Source organism: Megalobrama amblycephala, linkage group LG16 (assembly GCF_018812025.1).
Source record: "Megalobrama amblycephala isolate DHTTF-2021 linkage group LG16, ASM1881202v1, whole genome shotgun sequence".
Classification (NCBI taxonomy): Eukaryota; Metazoa; Chordata; class Actinopteri; order Cypriniformes; family Xenocyprididae; genus Megalobrama; species Megalobrama amblycephala.
Genome location: NC_063059.1, coordinates 39,562,431 through 39,583,867, shown reverse-complemented (window position 1 = coordinate 39,583,867; position 21,437 = coordinate 39,562,431). Strand labels below are relative to the sequence as shown.

General features: G+C 35.4%; 4 protein-coding genes and 1 pseudogene across 4 annotated transcripts in view; all 5 read right to left on the bottom strand.

Annotated features, from left to right (window-relative positions):
* Positions 1–21,437, bottom strand: part of LOC125248622 (gastrula zinc finger protein XlCGF52.1-like) — a 150,071-nt gene that overhangs the window by 43,132 nt on the left and 85,502 nt on the right. The gene's annotated exons all lie outside the window — the stretch shown is intronic.
* The window catches only part of LOC125248653 (gastrula zinc finger protein XlCGF17.1-like), a 103,890-nt gene that overhangs the window by 61,651 nt on the left and 20,802 nt on the right, over positions 1–21,437 (bottom strand). The window lies entirely within an intron of this gene.
* Positions 1–21,437, bottom strand: part of LOC125248609 (gastrula zinc finger protein XlCGF52.1-like) — a 244,508-nt gene that overhangs the window by 222,495 nt on the left and 576 nt on the right. Inside the window, exon 2 of the mRNA XM_048160619.1 lies at positions 20,340–20,588. The gene's annotated coding sequence lies outside the window, so the exon portion shown is untranslated. The remainder of the gene's footprint in view (positions 1–20,339; positions 20,589–21,437) is intronic.
* Positions 2,296–3,512, bottom strand: LOC125248669 (annotated as a pseudogene).
* On the bottom strand, positions 10,391–20,424 carry LOC125249456 (gastrula zinc finger protein XlCGF8.2DB-like). The gene is made up of 2 exons (XM_048161759.1): positions 20,340–20,424; positions 10,391–11,759 (listed from the first exon to the last, which is right to left on the bottom strand). Exons 1-2 carry the CDS (start codon positions 20,422–20,424, stop codon positions 10,705–10,707), a joined length of 1,140 nt encoding a protein of 379 aa, XP_048017716.1. The 3' UTR covers positions 10,391–10,704.

Below are 21,437 nucleotides of genomic sequence, written 5' to 3'. Positions count from 1 at the left end.
GGACATGGCAATATTTTTGTCAATGAATACAAGCAGTCAGATATATGAACTCCCTTTTTATTTTATCTGCTCCAAGAAAGTACACTTCCTGAATGTCAAAAATGTTAGACAAAACTTAAGCCTGAACACAGCAAGAGAATTTAAAACTAAAAAGCATTAGTAAATACTAAAAGCACCATCAAAGTAGTGTACTTAATTTACAATAACACTCACAAATACTCGCACACACACGCTCGCACACTATAAATGTTAAAATAGCGGGTACAACTGTTATTACTTGATTTTGTGTTTCGTCCTCCCTCTGCAATTTTACACTAGCACGAGAAATGCATGTGTGATGAATGACAACACAAAAATGTCAGTAAGCTATAATCGATTCTGGTCTATTACTGCATCGATGAAAAATCGTCCAGGTCTGCATCATGACACATTGTAGAAACGATTAATTTCAACACTTATGGAAAATCAGAAATACAGCGGTTACTCCTGAACACAAGCAGAGCTGTGCTTACAAACACTACTTTATTAGGCATCATACTGATGAAAGATAAAAAGAAGATACCAATGAAACTTTTCTGAAGACACTCATTACCTTTCAGATATACATTGAAATGTATTTTGAGGTACTAAACCTGTGTTACATGGAATATGTGTTATGTGTAAAGCTGTAATTAGAGAAACATTTCACCTTTGGGTCTTTATTTTTGGCTGGAAGCCAGGCCACAACAATTGACAATGTTTAAAAGGGGAAACAAGGGCTGTATAAGGAGGTTTTGAGTGTCACGTGACAGGTGGCATAGTGTTTTTTCTGGCTTGTGGGTCGAATATGGGAGAGAACAAGGTTTCAACCTTGAAGATTAGTGGTATAAGAGTCACAGAGAAAAACTGTTATCTATTTTTCACTCTGCTAGCTCCCTTGGAGCTTGTATGACTGTCTGAGCTTTCTTGCAAGCTTTAAAAGACAATTGGACGTGTTTGTCTCTTATGCAGTAGAGTCGGGTTGATGATTTTTTTTTTTGCCACAACACCCTGCACCACCCCCGATAAACATATCTATAGGTTTATATATTGAAATAAATGAAATTTAAAAATAAATCACTGATGGTTGAACTTAAAGGGTTAGTTCACCCAAAAATGTAAATTCTGACATTGCTGGCTATGGAGGCCTTTCTGAGCCATTGGATTTCAACAGAAATATCTTAATATGTGTTCTGAAGATGAACGAAGATCTTACAGGTGTCGAACGACATGAGGGTAAGTAATTAATGACAGAATTTTCATTTTTTGGGTGAACTAACCCTTTAAGGTTTCTTATTTGGAGAATTGTTGTGAGGAACCCCAGATCTGTCAAATTCAATGTTTACTGAGTTTATACTGAAATACTTTAATAATTACACTTCTTAAATTAACTGTCCATATGTGTGTGTATTTTAGAAATATGGAGCATTTTGATATGTTTATATATATTTTAAGGATGAAACAAGTCACATGTTAAATTATTCATTTTATAAATGAATTTAACAGAAATCTAACAAAGATAACAGAAAACAGACTGAATAGAGGCTGATCAAAATGAATGACTATATTTAATTCCCTATGCTTTCGGTACAATCAAGACCTGGTCATTTGGTTGACAATAATACTGTAGATCCCAGACATATTTATTACAGTATTACGGTTGAATGTTTAACTCAATAATGTAATTAAAACTATACAACTCATTCTATGTTCATTAAATACATCAATCAAGACGAAATGTTGTTTGTGTTTTATTTTCAATAGCATGTATCAGAAAACAACATAATACACTAAAAGACATATTTACACACAATCAAAATCCTGACAGAAATAAACTACAATGATTTAAACTGTAAGAGTTTTCTAAGATTTTCACCAAATTCACAAAATTAAAGGATTAGTTCACTTTCAAATAAAAATTTGCTCAAGTTTTACTCACCCTCAAGCCATCCTGGATGTATATGACTCAATCAGAGAAATATTATGAACATATGAACACAATCAGAGAAATATTAATAATTATCCTGAGCTTTATAATGGCATTGAACAGGGTTCATGAGTTTGAGCTAAAGTGAGCCAAGTGAAGCGCGATGGATTTGTGTAATATATATATATATATATATATATATATATATATATATATATATATATATATATATATATATTACACAAATCCATCACTATATATAATATATATATATATATATATATATATATATATATATTTAACAAGTTATGAAGTAAAATATCCAGATTCTGCCAGACCACCTTCCATATTCAACTTACGAAGAAAGTGTAAAACTGTTCCAGGTCAAAAATTGTACGCTACTTCCTACACCTTCCCTATTCAACTTACAGACACTTATTGTAAACTGTTACCGCAACATTTTTTCATAGGCAGTGAGAAGGTTTGGTGAATATCTAAATCTCTTCTCACACTGAACCTTCAGGTGTTGTTTTAGATTTGCTGATGATTTAATTCCTTTACCGATCACAGTTAAAAAGCTTTTCTCCAGAGTGAACCAGCAGATGATATTTTAAACTTGCTGCATTTTTGAAACTCTTCTCACTCTGAGTACAGTAGAATGGCTTCTCTCCAGTATGAACTCGCTTGTGTGGTTTCAGGTTTCCAGAATGAGGGAAACTCTTGTCACATTATGAGCACTTGTAAGGTTTTTCTCCAGTATGAATTCTTTGGTGCTGTTTCAGGTGAGTAAATGTAGTAAAGCTCTTCCCACAGTCACAACACACATGATCTCTCACTTCATCATGTGTTTTCTGGTGCTGTTTAAAGCTGTCCAGCCGTGAAAAACTCTTTCCACAGAAAGAACACACATAAGGCCTCTCACCTGAATGAACTATCAGGTGTTGTTTTAGAAGTGATGAAGAAATAAAATCTTTATCACACTGATCACAGTTAAATGGCTTTTCTTCAGAGTGATGGAGCAAATGATTTTTTAAACCTGTTACATCTCTGAAACTCTTCTCACACTGAGTACAGTGGTACGGCTTCTCTCCAGTATGAAGTCGCTCATGTGATTTCAGGTTTCCAGAATGACTGAACCTCTTGTCACAATATGAGCACTTGTAAGGTTTTTCTCCAGTATGTATTTTCTGGTGCCGTTTACAATAAATCAGACATGAAAAACTCTTTCCACAGAGAGAGCACACATAAGGCCTCTCATCTGAATGAACTTTCAGGTGTTGTTTTAGATTTGATGATGTAGTAAAATCTTTACCACACTGATCACAGTTGAATGGTTTTTCTCCAGTGTGAATGCGTAGATGATAACTGAGACCTGATAAATGAGAAAAACTCTTTCCACACTGAGTGCATGTAAACGGTTTTTCTCCAGTGTGAACTCTCATGTGTGTTTTAAGGTTTCCTTTTTGTGTGAAACTCTTTCCACACCGTGAGCAGGTGTGCATCTTTTTGGCTTTTGTTCCTTGAGTTTTGAAGTCACAGTGTTTCTTTACTTCATTTAATTTGTCTCTTTGCTCCTTCACATCCATCTGATCTAAAATGAACATATTAAGCTGTTAGAATCAGTTCAATGAGGTCAAATTTGAAAATAAAAAACCTTTAGCAGAAAACAAGACGCCTGTCTGTATTAAGTATCTCTGTTGTGCAAAGGTCAATTCTTTTATTCAGTTGTTAAAGATTTCATGCAACAAGATTATGCACTATCTGAGGTGTCTTTGTGCGCACTCTTCAGATCTGTCAATTAGCGCAAGTAAAATTGTTTTGTTTACATCCACATTTGAAAATCACATTTCATTGGTTTAGACTCATGCCATCGAGAATTCGTTATGAAAATTCACTAAGTTAGAATGCTGCACTTTACAACAATACCAAACGTGTGCTGAGGGGAGGCGCCAGTCATCGAGAAGCGAGCAGAGAAAATAACTCCTCTAGAAAATGTACAAATAAAGATATTTTTAGATGTTTAATTGCGATTTGGACGTGAGCATTGGGTTTGCTAGATGAGGGCTCAATAAACTAATTTTTGTGAAAGGCTCAAATTTGACCCAAATGGACATTTATTACTTGTTTTGCTTGTAGATCGTAATTAGCCAGAGTGCCTTCTGACTCATTTTGTATATTATTACATATTACTTGACCATAATTCCTGCCCTTCTGGATGACGCTGTCCTGTGTACACTTTCTCAGTCTGAGATCCAACAAAAACAAACCCCAAGAAACGTTTTTACACGTGAAACAAGAAGCTAATAAACACACAATTACGATAATATATGATTTGTTTATGATTTTCATGCGATTTGGGGCATTTTCATATCAATAAAGGATGTTTACATTATAAATGCTAAGCAGGTGTAGCGTTAGCTGCTATCCATAACATTTTAACAGCATTATATGATTAAAATCCAAATTAAAACACAATTGGAAGTTAGTAACACTGGTTTAAAGTGAGTTTTGAGTAAAAGCATAATATAAATCTATTAAATTGTGTTATGTAGCTTGATCATAATTGTAGCTCTAAAGTACCCATCGCAACAGGAGCTATATCTATTTCACAGAGAAATGAAATTGTTGAATAAAATCATTATTCTTGTTTTGTTTCTGCACACAAAAAGTATTCTCGTCGCTTTATAACATTGAGGTTGAACCACTAGTAGTTACATTGACTATTTGGTCCTATAATGTGGTAATAATTTTGCTTTCTACGGGGGACAAAAAAAAATATAATCAAAATGTATTTCATCAAAAATATCTTTATTTGTGTTTCGAAGATGAACAAAGGTCTCATGGATGTGGAACTGTCGTTACCAATCAAAATGCGTATTAATTTAAATGCAATGTGTGGACTATTTACACCATTTGTCCTATTTCCATTTAGCAAAACTCATTTTTTTACTAACGACTACACCCACCGCACCCCTAAACGTACCCTTATTGATATATAGTGCATATACACTTTATGAGCACATATGTTCCCTGGGATCGAACCCACAACCGCATGATCACATGATTGCATAATGTTATATATTGCAATGCTCTGCCAATTGAGCTACGTGAAACCCCAAATATGACGCAAATAAAAGGGAACAATGCATTGAAATAAAAGTGTCCTGTTGTCAATAGGGGCACAACTATATGCGTCATATTTCGGGTTTCGCATAGAAAACACACAAAACAAACATCGTTTTGGCCTAATTTTGTTCAAAATGAAATCACATCAGTTCATTCTTCGATTTCGTTTGAAGTATATCGGGGTCTTAAGAGTGTGATGTTATAATGCAGTGAATATAAACAACAATTATCTGGGGCAGATGACTATGTGGTGCAGGTTAAGGATTAAATATGATTAAAATGGGTTATCATCCATATACTGATTATTATTTCACAGCCACCAAAGCAGTCAACAATGAAGAATCAAGAATGAACACCAACCTATTTGTTCCTCAGTATCTTCATGTTTTATTCTGGATGGTTCTGGATCACTCATGTCTTCAATCTCCTCTTTAATAAACTCCATCTTTAACAGTCACACAGATTTCAGCTGCTACACCTGGAGTTTGTCCTTCTCTTGTAGGACGATGTGAATATTCCCAGTATTTATTGGTGAACTGTTGTGGGAGGAGCTTCACTGCAGGTGTGAACTGTGTGATCACTGTGTGATACTGACGCCCACAGGACCAGATCTGGAACAATTAAAAAGAAGTTACTGAATTTACACTGGATTACTTTAACAGCAAACACATATGGTGTCTTTAATTCAACTAGGTTGCCCAGTTTTATGTAAACCAGAATATTGTAAGGATATAAACAATATGCACCAATTGAATAGAAAAAGTGTTGTAAGTATAAGTAACAATTCTTCTAAAATAGTGAAATCATTTCAGAAAGTTCTGATATTAGAATAGAACTATGTGTTGCTTTATAGTTTTAATAATACCAGATTTGACCAATTTTTTAAAATGATAAACCTCCAATTTGAGCCTAAAAAATTATGTAATGTTATATGAACAAAAACGGCAGGCAGGCTGAAAGAAAATTCAAATTCACTGACGATGAGAAGATGGTGCAGAATTACAGTGGTTACCCCAGAACACAAGAAGTGCTGCACTTATAAACACTACTTTATTAGGCATTATACTGAGGAAAGAAAAAAAAGATGATGTCAGACTTTTATGAAGACATTTCCCTTCAGATATACATTCAAATAAAAACTCATCAGATCTGCGCTAATCATGTGAATTGTGCATTTCAGTATCAGATAAGAGAGTTTGCATGTATGGTTTCTGCAGCCTTTAATAATAGTATTTTTAGTCATGTATTTAACATGAGGGGTTAAACATTAAAACACACATTAATAGGTGATTATCACATAATGTGACAATCCTGTAGTTTGTCTGACACTAATGACAAGCTTGATGTGCCAATTTACAGAAGATTTCAGACATCTCCATAATGAATGAGGTGAAAACAGCAACTATTGAATGAGATATAGACGTTTTAGCAGCTCAGTTAAATGTAATGGCTCTGTTATTTTTGCCAGTCTATTCATTCAGTAATTGTCAGTTAGGCAACACTTTTGTTTTTCTTTGCTGTTTTGCATTATATTCTCCTTTTTCACAGTTTTAATATGCAGAAATGGTGCAATTACTTTGACTATACAAACATACAAATATTTGTCTTGCTAATAAAGTACCTGAAAACAAACTATCTGGATGAATGGATAGACTTTACTCATTGACAGAGCTTGAATGTCTAAAACATGTCTAAAGAGGTTTATTGAGTTCACTTGCAGTAGCACAAAGCAACGGACGGAATTCAATATATGGGAACTTTCTGAAACAAAAAAATAATATTGTTATTGTCTGAATGTCTGTATTGCATTTCTATGTTATAATGCATATTTCTAATTGGATGAATCCCTGTACCACCTCTGATAAACATATCTATAGGTTTATTTTAAAATAAACAGAGAAAAGCTCATTGTTTCATTGAAGGTTGAACTGAAGCTTTTGTATTTGGTGACTTGTGAGGGACACCAGATCTGCCAAATTCAATGTTATGGAGGTTACGAAGAAATAAAGATAATTTTGGTATGGTTATTTATTAGTAGCATTTAAAATGGCATATAGGAAGGTTGCTCATTTTTATGGGAATCCAGATCTTATAAAGATTTATAAAATCACAGGTTAACTTGTTGAATTAGAAATCTAACAAAGATAAAATAAATATGTACAGACTGAAAAAAGGCTGATTTAATGACAAAATGAATGACTATATTTAACTCTCTCTACAATGTACATTTAGATAACACAAACATAAAATTATACCTTAAAATGGAACTCTGACCTGCAGACAGGAAATATATCTGAAGAAAATATTCCACATTTATCCTTCATTCATGATCGTTAACAGCTTCACATTCATCTTCAAAAGCTGAAAGTTTCAGCACTCCTCTCGTGCCTCGTCCTTCTCTGTCTCTCTTTTTACTGCATTAACAAGAACATTAATATAACACACACTTACAGTTACATTCATAATAGCATCAAAGAGAGAGAAAAGTAAAGAAAAGGAAAGTTTCTTAAAGGGTCCGCATTCAGTAAATCACATCTCCGCACTGTTTTGAAGCAAACACGATATCTAAATTAACAAAATTCAGTAATAATAATAAAAATAATAATAATAATAATAATATATGGATTCAACATTCTATTCACCTTCACTCGATTACAGTTACAGTATTGTTTTTTTACATGTCTCCATTCTTTAAATGGGGTCATCTATGAAATTTATTTAAGTTTGGTCAACTCAATTTAGTTAGATTTGGGAAAGGGCAGAGGCTTCTGCGCATGTGTGATACATGCTCAGACAACATGCTCACAGTGTGACCGACGCCATCTTCTCTTGCTGCTGGAAGGACTGTTACGGCAGATTCTCTTGCTTTTGAATATTCGTTGTTGGTCAATATTAGTTTTTATGTTGGTATCAAGGAATGTCATAATGTTAAATTAAATATGTTGGGTAAAATACAGCGTTGAAATAGTTAAGAGAGGTGAATTGTTACAGGCTTGAAATCGACCTGTCATTAACTGAATATGGTGGTTTGCAAAGACTCTGTTCAACTTATAAAGTTTGCAAGGCCAGGAAACAAATGGTAGTAACACAAACTGATTTATGGCTAGCAAGATTTTTGAGTCTAATAAAATTTATATTTTCTGTGGCATTCATGCCATTTTATAACCTTGCAAAGCCCATATTCAAATGAGCTGCTGCCCTGGCCACTTTCAAGAAGAGGGCAGAGCTTCAAGAGCTCATGCAACAAACAACAGGACAATCTCAAGCACTGAAAATGAACTGCCAATAATGGTGTTCAGTTCAAAACAGAGTCAGATAATGATGCTTTATTTGCTACAGAGCCAGAGAATATATGCTGCATGGAGACAAAACATGTATAGTTTTAGTTTAATCACGGTTATAAATTATGTTGTCATCTTGCTTGGATCCACTGCAAGCCTATTCTAGTGGACCCCATCCGAATGATGGCTAAAACTTTACTGATGAGTTTTATGAGGTTTATTGTACATCACACAAAAGATGAAGCATCAGTTTTCACTCCAGAAAATCACTGTAAGAGCTGAATAAAACACAGTACAAGAAATGTGCAATAAAGTCTTATCCGTAAACTCTCTCTCCCTTATCAATGATCAAATTACACAAAAACACTTCTTACAAATAAACATTAAACAAATATATGCAGACCTTATTCTTTTCTTTTTTTTCGATGGGGGTGCTTAATAAACTGGTCAACTTTATATCCGTAAAACAACTCTGATGAACTGTAATAAAGTGCATGCTCTCCCCTTCATCAGTATTAAGGCCTCGGTTTACTTCAAACGAAATCAAAGAAAGAACTAGTGTGACGTAATTTCCAACAAAATCAGGCCAAAACGAAGTTCGTTTTGTGTTCTTTTTGGAAGTTAGAAACGGCTTTCAGGAAAAGTTCGCTCCAGCTGCAAAACACCTCCGTACTACCATTGGTCAGTGACGATAACGTAAGAGGAGGTGTGCGCTGAGGCTCCACCTTCACTCGCGTGGGACGCGTCTTTGACTCATTTAATTTGTTTGAGTTCGTCGAGGTAAGATCTCCGTGGGTGAAAACATGAACACACTGGATAGCAGCTTTATAGCACAAAATGAAGTTATGCTTGTAAAAAGAATGTGTAACTTTCGCTGATCACTACAAAATGAAGTTGTGCTTGTAAAAAAATGAGGCACTAATATTGTTTTTCATGTTTGATACTGTAAAGCTGCTTGATTTTAAGCAATCTATTGAATAAAGTGCTATATGAAGACGTGACGTGACTGGAGTGCTAATTTGTAGAGCTCGTGCTAACATTCCCATGCTGTTATGATCAGACCCTTTTTGTATGCTTTCTATAATAAATGCTTGCTGTTTTCTCATTTTTGTTGTGTTTATTTTGTTACTGAGAAGAAAGTGTACAGCACATATTTACATATTCATCTAACCGTCACTCTCAGCAGTGTGGGTGGCGTCAGATGCTCATTTACAGTATATCGCTGGTCACAAATATCGAACTTCGTTTTACCCCTAAACGAAGAACGAAAAAGAACGTAGTTTGAAGTATACTGGGGCCTTTAAGATAGAATGATTTTTTAAAAAAAAACATAAATGTGTTTAAAACTAAACTCATTCTCTGTGTTCATTAAATAGATGAATCAAAACAAAGATGTTATTTCTATTTCTATCTCCCCTTCATTACTGCCATTTCCAGTATCGCTCCAGAGACTATAAGCTGGATCATGAACAGCAGGTACTGATCCATACTTGAGTAACAACTTTATAGCTAAACCTGTGTTTTGTATTGTCCCTTTGCATTGCCCTTCATTCACAAAGCAGTCTGGAATGAAATGATTTGCCCAGACATAAACAAATTTAGGAATATTTTGGGGCGAATTCATTCAAAAATGAAACTAATCTACTGTGTCCTCAGTGGCTCAGATGTTGGGAGAAAATCAAGACTCTTATGTTTACTCTTACATCCAACAAAAGAACACCAGGATTGCTGTTGTCGGTAAAGCTGCTAGAGTGCGGAGAAATGGTGGATGATGTACAACTCACTGAGGGCAGAAGCTATAGTAATGGACGACTGTCAGTCAGTGGCCGTGGGAGGGGCCTGAGCAGTGTGACATCACAATTTTTGTCTACTTAAATTTCGGTGGAAAATATTTTTGCAATGTTTCGTCATGCAGCAGAAATAGAGGCGATGTGTTTGTGAATGTAAAAGGTCTGCAAAGTTGCAAAGATCGATGTACATGACAAATAAAGTTATTGTCTCCTAAAGGAAAGAATGCATTTTGAACTGCCGTAACAAGTTGTCAGCAATTCCAGTCTCAATCTAACAAATTAAAAAATCAAATTACATTTAGTTTTTTATTTCAAAAAGGTACAGTGTACATTAATGAACAATCATGATTTCCATTGTCATATTAGGCATAAAAACTAGAAGAAAGGAAAAAACAACAACAATGGTAATACAAACAGAAATTGTAAGCATCTCTGTTGTAACCAGGGATCGAGTCCCGGCTCGCGGACCTTTCCGCAACCTTTCTAAACTCATTCTGTGTTCATTAAATAAACTTTGTTAACGTTAGTTAATGAAAATACAGTTGTTCATTGTTTGCTCATGTTAGTTCCCAGGTGCATTAACTAATGCACTGCAGGTTTTCTCCAGAAACTGCAGATGATATTTTAAACTTGCTGCATCTTTGAAACTCTTCTCACACTGAGTACAGTGGTACGGCTTCTCTCCAGTATGAACTCGCTCGTGTGATTTCAGGTTTCCAGACTGAGTGAAACTCTTGTCACAATATGAGCACTTGTAAGGTTTTTCTCCAGTATGAATTCTTCGGTGCTGTTTCAGTTGAGTAGATGTAGTAAAGCTCTTCCCACAGTCACAACACTCATGATCTCTCACTTCATCATGTGTTTTCTGGTGCTGTTTAAAACTATCCAGCCGTGAAAATATCTTTCCACAGAAAGAACACACATAAGGCCACTTATCTGAATGAACTTTCAGGTGTCGTTTTAGAAGTGATGAAGAAATAAAATCTTTACCACACTGATCACAGTTAAATGGTTTTTCTCCAGAGTGAAAGAGCATATGATATTTTAAACCTGTTGAATCTCTGAAACTCTTCTCACACTGAGTACAGTAGTACGGCTTCTCTCCAGTATGAAGTCGCTCATGTGATTTCAGGTGTCCAGATTGACTGAACCTCTTGTCACAATATGAGCACTTGTAAGGTTTTTCTCCAGTATGAATTTTTCGGTGCAGTTTAAAACTGTCCGGCCGTGAAAAACTCTTTCCACAGAGAGAGCACACATAAGGCCTCTCACCTGTATGAACTTTCAGGTGTATTTTTAGATATGATGATGAAATAAAATCTTTACCACACTGATCACAGTTGAATGTTTTTTCTCCAGTGTGAATGCGCAGATGATTATTGAGACTTGATGATTGAGAAAAACTCATTCCACACTGAGTGCATGTAAACGTTTTTTCTCCAGAGTGAACTCTAATATGTGTGTTAAGGTTTCCTTTTTGTCTGAAACTCTTTCCACACTGAGTGCATGTATACGGTTTTTCTCCATTGTGAACTCTTGTGTGTTTGTTAAGGTCTGCTTTATTATGGAAACTCTTTCCACACTGTGAGCAGGTGTGCAGCTTTTTGGCTTTTGTTCCTTTTGAAGTCACAGTGTTTCTTTACTTCATGTAGTTGGTGTCTTTGCTCCATCACTTCCTTCTGGTCTAAAATAAACATATTAAGCTGTTAGAATCAGTTCAATGAGGTTAAATATTTAAATTACAAACACCTGTCTGTGTGTCAAGTATCTTTAATATGCAAAGGTCAGTTCTGTCATTCACCCATTAATGTGATTAAATCTGGATTATACATACATTTAGAATTATTTATCAACCATAAACTGATTATTATTTCACAGCCACCAAAGCAGTCAACAATGAAGAATCAAGAATGGACACCAACCTATTTGTTCTTCTGTATCTTCATGTTTTATTCTGGATGGTTCTGGATCACTCATGTCTTCAATCTCCTCTTTAATAAACTCCATCTTTAACAGTCACACAGATTTCAGCTGCTACTCATGGAGTTTGTCCTTCTCTTGTAGGATGATGTGAATATTCCCAGTATTTATTGGTGAATTGTTGTGGGAGGAGCTACACTGTAGGTGTGAACTGTTGTAAGACTGCTTGGTCTACTCTTTGAGAAAACAAAGGAAAGGACATTTGGACTCTCTCTTGCGAAATTAACATCCCCATCCAAGACACAATCACACTGAATCAATCACACCTGCCTTAATCTACATTTTCTTTTCTTCACCCCCTCTTCCCCCATCTCTTCTCTCTACATGCAGAGATGACCTGAAATTCACCCAAAATCTATATGGTTTAATGTGAACAGTCATCACAGAATGCTATACATGTTTGGTATCGTTTGAAATGTCTCAGTGCAACTGGTACAATGGTCTTGTCTACATGGAAGTAAGCCAAAGGTATTAAAGATTTTAAGAGTTTAGAGATACCTTGGTTGCAACCGTGGGTGTCCTTTATCCAAACTGCCTCCTGCTCCACAGTAAGGTGCAAACTCTCTAGGTCTGTGACCCTAGTCAATGCAAATTCTGATTGTAAGGGATGTTTTGTCTTGGTCTGAGTATTTAAAGAAATGTTGCAAAAGGCTCAGGTCGATTATGTATTCAGATGAGCTCACAGATCTGTATTTTTCTAATGTCATGTATGCATCTTACTCTATTTCTGAGCATTTGATGTTTTGTATTAATCATCTTTGAATTGATTATGTAATTGGCATGATACAATAAATTGTCACATTTGATTTTATTCTGACTTACTCTGAAATTATTGACTTCAGTAGATTACGATGTATCCATTGTTACCGCAAATCTGCATCAGGTTAGTAACGGACTAAAGTCCAGATTTTGAGTGGAGCATAGGGCACACTAACTGTGATTTTAGAGCTCCGACTAACGCTTGGCATTAGTTCAAGTGTACTTAGACTGTAAAGGCTAAAAAGGGAATTTCTGTTTAGGACAACAAAATGTTGATCGACCAACCTAAATAGGGTGAGCCTTACCTCTGTTTAATGTAATGTTACTCTAGTTAAGTGTACGTGGGAAACCATGGCATAACCAAACCAAAGATACTATAAGAGAAGTAATATTGGTCGGCTTATCTGTAGTAGTGGCTGTGACCTCTGACTAGAGATAGTGTTACTTTAATTCAAGTGTATACAGATCTATGGGGACTAAACAAATACTTTTAGATAGAGCAAGCATGAAAGCGGCCTTCTAAACAGTATAGTCAATTACCTCTGTCTAGTGACCAAGACATACTTAATGAATGGCCAGTGCGAGGACCCTGTGCGACTCTGAGAACCAAATGAACGAGTACAATAAGAGTAAAGAGTTAAATAGAATAATCAAATGTATAGCTAAATTATTATTATACAAATGACCAATAATAAATTGACATTCACAACAAACTTAGCCAGATAAAAGATTACTTGGAATTAAACTACTTTGCCACCCTAAAAAGACCGAACGCCGCTGGGCTGATTTGGCGGGCCTTACACTGTGATCACTGTGTGATACAGTGGCGAGGCTACAGAAGGGCCAGGGTGACACTGGCCCACTCAGATTGACGGTTGGTCCACCCAATCAAATGAGACACAAAATATTTTTTGTGGACTAAGGAGAGAAAAATCACGCATCCATGACAATAATAATGACTCAAATACAGCTCAAAAACGCAAATCAAGTTTCAGAAATAAATAATTATTTTAGTGTGAAAACTTGTCTTAGATATAAATAGCCTAACTGCAACAGCCAAACAATAGGCTATTAGTAACTGTTTTAACCAATCACGGATTGTTGGGGGGGAGGGGAAGATGAGTTTACATTTACTAGTGGAATAAACTAATATTGAACACGCACAAGGCAAGCATGTCCAAACAGATATTTTTGATTAAATATTTTTAAAAACCAAGAATAGAGCCTGAATCTACACTCGATGATGATGATGACGACAGTACAGACAAGTCAACTGATGACCAGCAGCCCACAACGTCATCTCTCCCGTCCACCAGCACCTCATCTCAACCCGGGCCCGTTCTTCAGAAATGCAACTCACCGACTCATTTATCCACACTTGATGAACCACCTGCTCAGCCCCATTTACGCGAGTTTCCACGCACAACAAAACATGGCAAGTCCAGAAATTTTGCTTCCAAGTGGTACACAAAGCTCCCTTTTCTAGAGTACAGCATAAAAAACGATGCAGTGTACTGCAAGATGTGTCATCATTTTAATGACACTATGTTTGAGGACGTGTTTAACGAGAGATACCGAGATTGGAAACGCATCCCACAGGCCTGTGAGCAGCACCAAGGGAGTAAGCAACATCTGATCGCTCTCGAAAAGTATAATGTCTATAGAGCCTGTCATAAATCTGGCCGTGGCACAGTAGTCAACCAGATGAATCACGATGCAATGAATCTGTTATTCGTACAACGAAATCGGGAACATTTAAAGGTAATTTTGGACATTGTGTTGTTTTGTGCCAAACAAGATATACCACTACGTGGTCACAGAGAGAGCGATGATGCTTTGAACCAAGGCAACTTTTTACAACTGTTTAAGTTAATTTCCAAATATGATCCCGAAATAAAGGCACGGCTTGAGGAGATGCCTAAAAACACCACTTTAATGAGCTCTGATATGCAGAACGAGTTGCTGGAGGCGGCCGCTTCTTTACTATTGCGGAAGATAAAGGCAGAATTGAATGAAACACCGGACACTTACTTCGCACTGATCGCTGACAAGTACAAAGACCAGTCAAAACAAGAGCTAATTGCAGTGTGTATCCGGTATGTTCACCGGGGAATGCTGAAGGAAAGAGTCGTCGGTTTTGTGGCCACTGTAGACATGACTGCAGCTGGCATCTCAAAAAAGATTCTGGAAGTGATTGAACCACTACAGCTGGACCCTTCTCTGTGTGTAGGCTTCAGCTTCGATGGGGCCTCCGTTATGTCTGGAAATAAAGAGGGAGTGCATGTTCTTTTGAAGCGGACCTTTCCCCATGCAGTGTACGTGCACTGTAATTCTCATCGCCTAAATCTGGTTCTGGCAGCAGCATCAAAAGTTTCCAGTCAAGTCAGCACATTTTTGGATACACTTAATTCTTTACATACTTTCATGACGGGAAGCATCCGACACGCCAGGTTTATGGAAATACAGAAACAACTTCATCCAAATCGCCAGTGTCTTGAACTTGAGCGATCCATTGACACTCGATGGAGCTCGAAATCTGGGTCTGTAAGCAAGTTGCTTATTTTATTGGATTGTATTTTAGAATTACTTGTCGAATGTAGTGGAAGTAACCATAGCCAGACAAAAATCGAGGCACAGGGTCTTCTACAACAGATCCAAACGAAGTGGTTCCTTTTTTTATTAGTCATATTTGGGAAACTTTTTGAGTGCAGTGACTTTGCCACAAAAGGACTGCAAAGCCCGACACTGTGTGATTTAGACTGTATCCACCTTGTTGATGGCTTAAAAGATGCGTTTACCGTCTTCAGAGATAATTCACAGTGCGACTTTGAGAAAGTTCTGAAACTCACAGATGAGTTAATGACTAAACATGAAATCAAAAACTTGGATGTAACCATCTCCTGACAAAGAAAGTTGCCTGCCAGGCTCTGTGGCTAAGTGGTTGTGTCAAATATTTCGAGAAATTATGTGAGGAACGATGATGACCTACAGTGCTTATGGAATGAGATACTGGACTGACAGCTGACCGAGCTAAGGAGCCGTTTTCACGACGATCAGTATGGAATAATGAAAGCAGCATGTCAACCACAGTCCGGGACATTTGCTGACAAAGACTTGCTTGAATCTCCAAGTCAGCATTATGGCATAAAAATCGAGGATGCTGAGCTGACTGTGTTTACGCATCAGATGCGTAGGAAAGCTGAGGGAGGGCAGACATTCCAGTCACTAATGGAAGTCATAGACAGTTGCGCTTCTGATGCTTGCCTCCATGGCAACCGCTCGCCTAAAGCACCTCGCCACTCATGAGCGTGAGATTACGGAGTCTTTGGATTACGATGAAATCACTGCGATTTACAACGCAAAGCCAAGACGTCTACATCTTGTTCTTTAAGATGATTTGTTTGGGCTTCAAAAACAATCAAATTAGTAAGTAGCCCTAAATTGATTTTATTTCATAATTTGTGTTAGAAATTGCTATTAATAATATTGTGTTAGTTTATCGTTTTAAAAGTCTGTTTTGGGATCCTCAGTAGATGTATATATTTTTTTTAATTCAAAAAGGATATGTGCTGGCTCGTATTCATGTTTACCTGCATAATGGTATGCACTCAGCCTGTATACTTGCGCCATTCTCTCTATCTCCCTCTCCCTCTCTCTCAGATGTTGGTCTGCTGCTTGCCACAATGTTCAGATTTTCCCCAACACAGAGATTATCTTTGGTTATTGTTCTGTTATTGTTCTCTTCATTATTTATTTTATTAAAGAATGAATTTTGTATTCATGAAACTGTTGGCTAACAATAAATCACATTTAACTAATCTTAATTGTGAAATTATTTTATCCAATATTGTAAAAAATGTAATTTGAGAGTAGGCTTTGAGGTCCACCCTGTTTCACCAAGGTCCACTCACTTTAAAATTTCTGGCCTCGCCACTGGTGTGATACTGACGCCCACAGGACCAGATTTGGAAAAATTCAAAGATAAATTACGGAATTTATATTGGATTATTTTAATTACATTTAAATTAAGTGAACATATGTTTTCCATCAGGAATATGGAGTATTTTGATACAAGTTAGATATTAATTGCATTTAAAATGAGGTTTGTTCAATTCTTTTCCAAAGTCTGAGAGAAACAACAGGACCATCATGTTTAACTGAACTGCCAAAAACCCTCTTCGTCTCTAAAAGTTCCCTGTTTTCACCTCATTCATCATGGTTGATGTCTGAGATCTTCTGTAAAGTGGCACATTAAGCACATTTAATTGGTGTGAACAGGCTGAGACAGAGTCTGTGAAAAACTCTCTGCCAACAAATTACTACACTCTAATTAATAATAAACCAGGACACACAATGCATTTCATTACATTGATACATAAGTTTTATGTATCAATTTCATTTTGAACTGCTGTAATAAGTTGTCAGCAATTCCAGTCTCAATGTAACAAATTACATTTTTTATTTCAAAAAGGCACAGTGTACATTAATGAACATTCGTGATTCCCATTGTCTTATTAAGCGTAAAAAATAAAGGAAAGGGAAAAAAAACAGAAAAAAAATTCAGTTGTTGATATCAGACTGAATTTTTTCAGTCTGACAATTCAGTTGTTGATATCAGGAACTACATTTCCACTAGTAACAATGTTAATTCTTGATATCAACATTTGAATTTCCACTAGTAGAATTCTTGATATCTGTAATTGTATTTTCACTAGTGAAATGTCACCATAGGCTGCCATTCATATTCAATTGTTGATATCAAGAATTGATTTCTTACTAGTTGAAATTTCAATTTCACATATCGGAAATACTTAAAAAAATTCTTACTAGTAAAAATCATAATTTTTGATATCAATAATTACATTGCTACTAGTGAAATGTGAATTTTTGATATCAAGAGTTCAATTGTCACTAGTTGAAATGTCAGTTCTTGATATCAACAATTGAATTGCTACTAGTAAAAATTTTCATTTTTGACATCTGAAAATACAGTACAGTCCAAAAGTTTGGAACCACTAAGATTTTTAATGTTTTTAAAAGAAGTTTCGTCTGCTCACCAAGGCTACATTTATTTAATTAAAAATACAGTAAAAAACAGTAATATTGTGAAATATTATTACAATTTAAAATAACTGTGTACTATTTAAATATATTTGACAAAGTAATTTATTCCTGTGATGCAAAGCTGAATTTTCAGCATCATTACTCCAGTCTTCAGTGTCACATGATCCTTCAGAAATCATTCTAATATGCTGATTTGCTGCTCAATAAACATTTATGATTATCAATGTTGAAAACAGTTGTGTACTTTTTTTTTTTCAGGATTCCTTGATGAATAGAAAGTTCAAAAGAACAGCATTTATCTGAAATACAAAGCTTGGGGTCAGTAAGAATTTTTATTTTTATTTTTTTGAAAAGAAATTAATACTTTTATTCAGCAAGGATGCATTAAATCAATCAAAAGTGGCAGTAAAGACATTTATAATGTTACAAAAGATTAGATTTCAGATAAACACTGTTCTTTCGAACTTTCTATTCATCAAATAATCCTGAAAAAAATATTGTACACAAATATTTTGTACAATTGTACACATTAAATGTTTCTTGAGCAGCAGATCAGCATATTAGAATGATTTCTGAAGGATCACGTGACACTGAAGACTGGAGTAATGATGCTGAATATTACTGTTTTTTTACTGTATTTTTAATTAAATAAATGTAGCCTTGGTGAGCAGACGAAACTTCTTTTAAAAACATTAAAAATCTTAGTGGTTCCAAACTTTTGGACTGTACTGTATTTCTGATATCAATATAATTTCAGATATCTAAAATGGCTTTCTTACTAGTAACAATCACATTCATGATATCAGAAATTAATATTGTTACTAGTACCAATTCAATTGTTGATATCAAGAATACATATTTCTGCGAGTGATGACATCATTGTTGATATCAAGAATTAACATTTTTACTAGTGGAAATGTAATTCCTGATATCAACAACTGTCATAGTTACTAGTAGAAATGTAATTCCTGAGATCAAGAATTAGCATTTTAACTAGTGAAAACTGAATTGTTGATATCAAGAATTCATATCATGAGAATGAATAAAAGTCAAAACGGCTTGCAATAAAATGCTAGATTTTTTTACATGATCATGAAGGCTTCGTAAATGTTTGAAACTCTTCTCACACTGAGTTTAGTGGTGCGGCTTCTCTCCAGTATGAACTCGCTTGTGTGATTTCAGGGATCCAGAATGAGCGAAGCTCTTGTCACAGTATGAGCACTTGTAAGGTTTTTCTCCAGTATGAGTTCTTTGGTGCCGTTTCAGATCACCAGCTGTAGTAAAGCTCTTCCCACACTCCAAACACACATGATCTCTCACTCCATCATGTGATTTCTGGTGCAGTTTAAAACTGTCCAGCCGTGAAAAACTCTTTCCACAGAGAGGACACACATAAGGCCTCTCATCTGAATGAACTTTCAGGTGTTGTTTTAGATTTGATGATGAAATAAAATCTTTACCACATTGATCACAGTGAAATGGTTTTTCTCCAGAGTGATGGAGCAGATGAATTCTCAAACATGCTGCATCTCTGAAACTCTTCTCACATTGAGTACAGTGGTACGGCTTCTCTCCAGTATGAAGTCGTTCGTGTAATTTCAGTGATCTCAACCAACTGAAACTCTTGTCACAATATGAGCACTTGAAGGGTCTTTCTCCAGTATGAATTCTTTGGTGCTGTTTCAGATGACTAGATGTAGTAAAGCTCTTTCCACAGTCACAACACACACGATCTTTACCTTCATCATGTGTTTTCTGGTGAAGTTTAAAATCACGTATCCATAAAAAACTTTTTCCACAGAGAGAACACACATAAGGCTTATAATCTGAATGAACTTCCAGGTGATAACTGAGATCTGATGCATGAGAAAAACTCTTTCCACACTGAGTGCATGTATATTTTTCTCCAGTGTGAATTCTTATATGCGTCTTAAAATTTCCTTTATGTGTGAAACTCTTTCCACACTGAGAGCAGGTGTGCAGCTTTTTGCCTTTTGTTCCTTGAGTTTTGATGTCACAGTCTTTCTTTACTTCATTTAATTTGTGTCTTTGCTCTTTCACTTTCATCTGGTCTAAAATAAACATAATTAGCTGTTAGAATCAGTTCAATGAGGTTAAATGTGAAAAAAAAAAATATACTTAGCAAAACACAAAACTATAAAAACAAAACTATCTGTGTATGAAGTATCTTTGTTGTGCAACGGTCAGTTCTGTCATTAATTTGTTAATATGTTAATATATTATTATGATTTACAATGTTATATGCAAGTTTATGATCATTTAGATGCATTTCTCTATCATTTTTCATACATATATATATATATATATATATATGCTTATTATTTCAAAGCTACCAAAGCAGTCCACAATGAAGAATCAAGAATGGACACCAACCTATTTGTTCCTCAGTTTCTTCATGTTTTATTCTGGATGGTTCTGAAATACTCATGTCTTCAATCTCCTCTTTAATAAACTCCATCTTTAACAGTCACACAGATTTCAGCTGCTACACCTGGAGTTTGTCCTTCTCTTGTAGGATGATGTGAATATTCCCAGTATTTATTGGTGAATTGTTGTGGGAGGAGCTTCACTGCAGGTGTGAACTGTGATCACTGTGTGATACTGACGCCCACAGGACCAGATCTGGAAAAATCAAAGAGAAGTTACAGAATTTACACTGGATTACTTTAATAGCAAACATATATGGTGCCTTTGGGGTCAAGTGTACTATAAGTGGTATCTTAATAAATTTTTATAATACAGAGATTAAAAGCACATGTTAATTCATATTTCATGGTGTCTCAAAATAGCACAGTTGAGTACACTTAGATGTTCTAAGGAGTACTAAAGAAGAATTTTTAGTATATTAAGTAAAAAATTAGTGCACAAAAATAGAGAACTGTAAGTACATTATAGAAATTTACTTTTTATTTTCACCTGGGTTGCGCCATTGTTTTATCCATTAAGCACAAATAAAAGACGATGATAATGTGTTAAGTTTTCTGATAATATAATTCACATATTAAAGTGTGGCAATAAATTAAATGTAACAACAACAACAACAACAAAACAATTATAATAATACTAACTAATACCTACTGAGATAAACTGTGCCATTATTTTGTTTTTATACTGTTTACATGACAGAACATATGATGCAGGCACCCCTGTATAGCACTTCGGTAAAGTTGGTTTTATATTCGCACATTCGGACATCCGTATTCAATAGCCTTGTTAATCACACTACATTGGACATTCAGTGGATATTCACAAGTAAATATGCCATTAAAACAATACTTGCCTATTCTGATCGACTGTGAAAAATGTTGTAAGTTGACAATCGTTGGTTGTCAATATCATGTCGCTGCTTAAAATTCGCAAACATTAATTTATTGCACATTTATTGAAAAGTCTGAATTTATCAGAAGTTTGAATGTGCGAATATAAAACCAACTTAACCCAAGTCTGTATAGCCTACTGAAATAATTAATT

Bases quoted from the DNA above. Each gene is read 5' to 3' on its own strand.
- LOC125249456 (XM_048161759.1), bottom strand. From the start codon at position 20,424: ATGGAGTTTATTAAAGAGGAGATTGAAGACATGAGTATTTCAGAACCA. The intron at 11,760-20,339 runs GTTGGTGTCCAT...TGACTTCAAAAG, and splicing joins AGAAACTGAGGAACAAATAG to GAACAAAAGCCAAAAAGCTG.